The sequence below is a fragment of the Brassica oleracea genome, chromosome C4, assembly GCF_000695525.1.
Source record: "Brassica oleracea var. oleracea cultivar TO1000 chromosome C4, BOL, whole genome shotgun sequence".
Classification (NCBI taxonomy): domain Eukaryota; kingdom Viridiplantae; phylum Streptophyta; class Magnoliopsida; order Brassicales; family Brassicaceae; genus Brassica; species Brassica oleracea.
The window spans coordinates 42,690,533-42,696,748 of record NC_027751.1 but is presented as its reverse complement, the minus strand read 5'-3'; the positions used below and the strand labels follow the sequence as shown (position 1 = coordinate 42,696,748).

General features: G+C 34.5%; 1 protein-coding gene across 2 annotated transcripts; it reads right to left on the bottom strand.

Annotated features, from left to right (window-relative positions):
* Positions 1-1,706: 1,706 nt before the first annotated feature.
* Positions 1,707-3,625, bottom strand: LOC106337702 (F-box/kelch-repeat protein At1g64840-like). Of its 2 annotated transcripts, XM_013776839.1 has the most exons (4): positions 3,545-3,625; positions 3,282-3,355; positions 2,028-3,193; positions 1,707-1,934 (listed from the first exon to the last, which is right to left on the bottom strand). In XM_013776839.1, the coding sequence occupies exons 2-4, from the start codon at positions 3,324-3,326 to the stop codon at positions 1,895-1,897; spliced, it is 1,251 nt and encodes a 416-aa protein (XP_013632293.1). In that variant the 5' UTR covers positions 3,327-3,355; positions 3,545-3,625; the 3' UTR covers positions 1,707-1,894. The 2 variants fall into 2 exon arrangements, with proteins under 2 accessions (XP_013632293.1, XP_013632294.1); XM_013776840.1 differs by lacking the exon at positions 3,545-3,625 and having other exon boundaries at positions 1,707-1,939; positions 3,282-3,513.
* Between the last annotated feature and the right edge of the window lie 2,591 nt (positions 3,626-6,216).

The window sequence follows — 6,216 nt, the reverse complement described above, 5'->3', positions numbered from 1 at the left end:
ATTTAAATTAAATTGCAACCTCTAATTATAATATTTAACTCCAAACCAGTTTTAATTTTTCAGTAATAGTAAATAAATTTTAATTTTAAAAACCAGATATAATGAGAATCCAAAATATTATTTATACATTTTTAATTTAATATTTTTAATATAAATTTGATCTCGATTGGCAAATTTTCGGACTCCGCCAACTCTTCGTCGGTCCACATATAAATGGGTAAAAAATTAGGTCAAAACTAGCCATGGGCAAAAAAACCGGAACCGAAAAACCGAACCGGAACCGAATCAAATTACCCGAAACCGAAACCGAACCGAAACCCTCAAATATCCGAATGGTTCCTAAATTTCTATATCCGAATAACCGGAATCGAATCGGAACCGAACCGAAAACCGAATGGGTATCCGAATATCTGAAAAAACAAGTATCTACTTTCTAATATAAGGTAAAATGTCATTAACCCCACTCGAACAGGAAGAGTGAGAACATTGTTATCACCAGACCATGTTATCTTCTATGTACTTTCTTATATTATACATATATATATATATATATATATGATATTCTTATATTAAAACTCAATAAATACTTATAAAACTAGCACTTTATTCATTCGAACTCTAGTTGGATTGACAAATATGCAAGTGTATAACCACTAGACCACTTAAATTAACATATTAACTCATATATTTTGTATATGTATATTTGATTCATTTATTAAATGGGTACCCGAAACCGAAATCTCATAAGTACCTATTAGGTATAACAATGATTTATCCGATATACCCGGAACCGAATGGTTCCTACCCGAAACCGAACCGAATACCCGAATGCCCAGGGCTAGTCAAAACTAGGAAGATTGACTTTCCCATGGTACAAGCAGTCTCCAAAGATGAGTAGATCAGAAGATGAACACAAGGGAGAAAATCTTATGAGAAGATGAGCTTTCGACAAAAATCTTATGTGGATGCTTATTATCAGTCTTCGGCATGTCATTAAATAGTCGATTATCTTTCATTTTCTCCAAATCGGCTTAACTTCAGACCACTTTTGGTTTAATGTGAGTTGATTTTTGTTAGTTTTTCACTGTGATTTACCCAAAACCGTTTTTAGTATTATTTTTATTTAAAATATAGATATAAGAGTTATTGTAAGATCACGGTTAGCAAAATTAATTAGTATAAAAAATTTCTTTCTCGTTGATTCACGTTTAGAAAATAAATATTTAAAAAATATATCTATATTTTCTATGCATTATTTATTGGTAAGTTATTAATTTCAAAAAGATAATTGTGTTTATCAAAATTCTATCAATTAAAAGTTGTGGATATAACTAAATACAAAAAAAACTAAATTATTAATAATTAATATTTTTCAATTTTTTGTGTGAGAATTTTAAAATTTACATTTTTTGAAGTAAAAGTCGTAGTTTTTTTAAAAAAAAAATCAGTACTACATGTGGAATTGTATTAATAATTTAGTTATATTTTTATAAAAAAAAATAATAGTGTTTTTAGATAGTATATTTACCTCATGATGAACGTATATATTAACTAAAACTCGAACGTATTAAAGAAATTGTTTTTTTTTTTTTTAAGAAGGGCATAAATTGTTTACGATAAGCAATCCTATAGAAAAATTAAAGCATAAAAACCTACAGGTGCACAATGACCAAAATCTACCAAAAGCCAAGAAACATTTCTACATCTGCAAACCAAAAGAAGAACTAACAATGGAATCAAGTCCATGCTTGAGTTAACATTCTTGTAGAACAGAATTTAACATTACTTGCGTCTTCACCAACATTGCAAGACATGAAAACAAAGTAAGAAAAAAAACTAGAGAATAATTTGAGCGGATCTGCATAACGAACCATGAGTAATGATAATGTTGTCCTCAAAGACGTAGCCCCATGTCCTTTATGTTCGGTTCATTGCTTCGCTAGTATAAGAAGAAATTTGGTCAAAACACACACGACTCTGTTATCAACAGAAAAAATGTGTTGCAAATAAAAAAGAAGTAAACGTACCGCTCGACACGCAGAGCCACCACAGGAGAAGTGCTGAGGATAGTCACCAGACTCTCTCTTGAATACCACCAACAGTTGAGGTCGTCTTCCTCGCGTCCTGTGTCTACTCCATATTTGTAGAAGTATGTTTCATTCCAGGGCTTATGAGTATACAAAATTGAGTTCCCACTCACGCCACAACCCTCAGGGAACTCTTTAGCTGAGCACGAGACACTCCCAAACTCTCCAATAATAAACACACGGTCTCCTATATCGGTGACCACCACCCACTGACCAGCCTCCACATCTAGCCTACACACTCTTAGCGCTAAACGATTGAAGTTTAACACATGGTCATTACGAGGGATGATTTTTTCAACAAGGAAAAGCTCATCATCACCGGATTGAACCAGATCATTGCATGAACCACAGTTGGGTAGCTCCAAGGGCTTCAGGGTAGTCAGTCCCGGGAAATGAGGATCGAAAGCGAAAACAACTCCGCTAATATAGATTGCATAAAACTTGCCTCTGAAAGTGAATAGCTCCTCGCACGTAGCTGTTGTGAATGGCTGTGTATGTAGCCGCCTCCACCTCATTTCAGTACTTCTAAACACCAACAAAACTTTAGTGAAGTTAAGGAGAACAACAAAATCTCCTCCTCCTCCTTCCTCCTGGTTTAGAGGAAGAACAACCACGTTTCTGTACTCTTTAGCATTGCAACCAATCATTCTGTACTGATGGCCAAGAGGGAAGATCTGACAATCATTCATCTTCATCAGCTTTGGATCAGATCCTGGAATCTCCACTTTCACCGAGCACTGGAGAGGAGATGGAAGCTCCTCCTCCTCTTCTGGCTCATATCGCCTTATCCCTCCCAAGAAATACTCAGAAGCAGCAAGAGCTCGGGGTCTAAAGAGGAACAGAGGGATCCTTTCGAGGCTCCACGAGCCTTTGTTATCAATCGTGGGGAGAGTGTAACTTGGGCGCGATAGGCGAGAAGGAAAGGGAAAGATGGATCGCCACAAGGTGCAAACAGAGCGAGCATGAAGAGCATCGAAACAGTCATCCAGATTCTTGGAGATGATGTGGAGTAGCTCTACAGGGAGGAGAGACCAGTCCGGCTCGGCCAATGTGATCTCGTTCGTTGTTGTCATTTTTGCTGATGGAGACAGAGACAGTTTTGAAACCTGAAAGAGAGCTTTAATTTTCATTCCAGCAAAGAACAAACAATAACCAAGAATCTGTCAAAATTTAGTAGAAAAGAGTTGTTATTACACTATCTGAGGGAAGAGGCGAGGTTGATGTCGCAGGTTCTGTCATTTTCACTGATTGCTACGATTTCACACAGCCTGAAAAAAGAAAAATTAAGCATCTCTGTTTGGGTCTAAGGAAATATGAACAGAGAAGAAGACTAATCGCCAACAGTCTGGAACTGAAACAAACAGAGAATCAAATCGAATTCCAGAACATCTGTTTCTGTTTTCTTGTTGCTAAGTTATACTATTACCAAACAAAAAGGGGGAGAAAGTGTCAGTTACCCTAACCGGGGTTGGTGTCTTCTCGGGTTTGTCCGGTAAACCGTCTGTATCAGTGTTGATGGTCTTCTTGATGAAGTGGAGGGTATCATTTATGTATCTTATTGAAACAAGAACATAATATATAACTAACCTTTTTGTCTACAGTACTAGTATTTACCGTTTGTGCTATAAATCTTTTAATCTTTCCGATAATGTTGTAAAATCAATCTTTTAATTGATTTATTCGAAACATTTAACTAAAAATAATATCTTTTTAAGTTTACACAAAATATACGCATCCGTTAAACGAATCAAACCAAACCCAAAAAATTATATCAAACTAAATCGAAACTAATAAAATATCCGAGTTAATCCAAAAAAATTATTTGAAAAATTGAAACCAAACCCAACCTAAACCGAATTATTTACCTGAATCACAATTACATAATTAAATATATTAATTATGTTTGAATTTAATATTCAAATAAAATTTAAAATATAAAAAAATAGAATTTTCCAAATTACATAAAATATACAAAAATAAATAACCAAAAATACTCAAAATATTTGAAATATATGAAATACATATTGTTTCTTCAACCAATCTAAACCAGTTGAATATTTATCACACATTATTCAATTAATATTATATATTATTTTTAATTTTTAGATTTGAGAATCTAAAATATATTTAAATTTTTTAAATAATTCAAATAGGTATCCGATTCCAAATCAAATCTGCAAAAACATGAATCAAACCGGAAAATAATAATATTTACACCCGAAAAAATAATAAAACAGGTTTTTTTTGTCAGGAAAAATAATAAAACAGGTTAAAATTTCAAAATTAAATCATATAATAATGTATATTTAAATTTGGTTTACTATGAATAAAAATATATAAAACATATATCTTTTGAGGATCGTACTGATAGGTAACCATATTGAGATAACACCACGAAATTTTACATTATATGGCATGATAGGATTAGCCATCCTATAGTCTAAACCTGATGCAAAGATTGAAAAGGCACAGAGTTATCCCGTAAAAGATCTCACGTTGTGAAACATGTATACAAAGGGAATCTCATTAGGCTTAATTGTCCCAAGCACCACGACCTTATAGTATGGTCATGAGGGGGAGACAGGATAAACCCATGATCAATACTACAAGTTCGTATACCACTATGGTCTAAAATACCATGTTATATGGCTCGGTCATTACTCGGCTATAAGGGACCATTCCTCGGCCGTAGAGGCCATGATACAAACGACCAAACCAAAGAGATCATTACCCGGCTGAAGAGACCATGAGAATAAACGGCCCGGTCGTGACTTGGTCGTGACTTGGCCACATAGTGCAGGCTTGGCCGCACACAATCCATTACCTATAAAGGTTCGACCAAGTAAGCCATTACCTATAAAAGGTTCGGCCATGTAAGCCATTATCTATAAGACTAAGATTCTAAAGTCTATAAGCTTGGAGACATTATGTTTTACATGTATAGAATGATAATATGATCATATGCATCAGGCTATATAAGTGAGCATAGATATTTCCATCTCAGATTGAATACGGGTCATAAAACCAGACATACACCATCTTAAGAGATTTTGAATAAACCACCGCATACATATATGTGCCATCTAAGATGGAACCTCAGAAGAGGATTGGAAATATATAAGAATAAGATCTTCTCCACGAATTCAAAGGACCGTGAGCTAAAACATGGGTGATCAAATAGTGGCCAGGTACGGATTGCATGAAACAAATGAATCCGAATATTAAAGGAGAAAGATTATAAGCTGGGTAAAGAATGTTAAAAGTACGAATGGTTTTAACCATCATTGTCTTGGCAAAGATCCTCGGACTATATATTATGATTTAAGACGTCCAAAGAAAGATTATACAAAGCTATCTAATTGAGAAGCTAATCGAAATGCCAGACACTGACCCGAGAAATGACTAACCAGCTTAGCACCAAATGAATGTCCTAGAAGATACATAATCAAGTTGCTATAGAGTCTATACAAGATAGAACAAGTTTTCCATAAGATAAAGGAATCTCGGATAGAGAAATGGTGCATAGAATACAGATCCGAGATTATAAGAGAAACCATACTAGACATTGAGAAAAGGTTGCACAGCTACACATCTAAGGTACCAAACCATGTAGTCTTGGGACGCCAAGCTACTGGGTAATAAAGGTCCTGGATAATAAGATCTCAAATCTATAGATCATGTCTAGAACATAATGGAACCACATGAAAGTGTCGACACACACACACACATTTGTATAAAGATACATAAAGTTATAACACTTGAACATAAAGAGATGAACGAGGATCATGAACCCACGAAAGAGTACTCATACAATCATAAAAGATCATAGAGATTAGAAAAGATAAAACGTGGAGGTTCAAAGTATCTAAAAGAGAGATGGGTGTATTGGCCATATACATATACATAAACGCCATCTGATAAACCAGTGAAATAGATGGATCTTGTGAGATAAAGAAACCGTGAGAGAAGGCACATGATCACGAGGTCTAAGAGTGTTCATGTCTTCCTACTTAACAACATTAGATTATAGCTTGTTACACAAGGTACTCACAGAGATCAAAGGAATAGATTATAGATTTTTGAAATTGACAATGGTCTGGTCATAAGAAAGAAATTAGATACAAATGAT

Excerpts from the sequence above, each read along its gene's own strand:
- LOC106337702 (XM_013776839.1), bottom strand. The coding sequence starts at position 3,326 with ATGACAGAACCTGCGACATCAACCTCGCCTCTTCCCTCAGATAGT. Across the intron at positions 3,194-3,281 it reads CGCCTCTTCCCTCAGATAGT|GTTTCAAAACTGTCTCTGTC; the intron begins GTAATAACAACT and ends GCTCTCTTTCAG. Across the intron at positions 1,935-2,027 it reads GTGGCTCTGCGTGTCGAGCG|CAATGAACCGAACATAAAGG; the intron begins GTACGTTTACTT and ends ATACTAGCGAAG.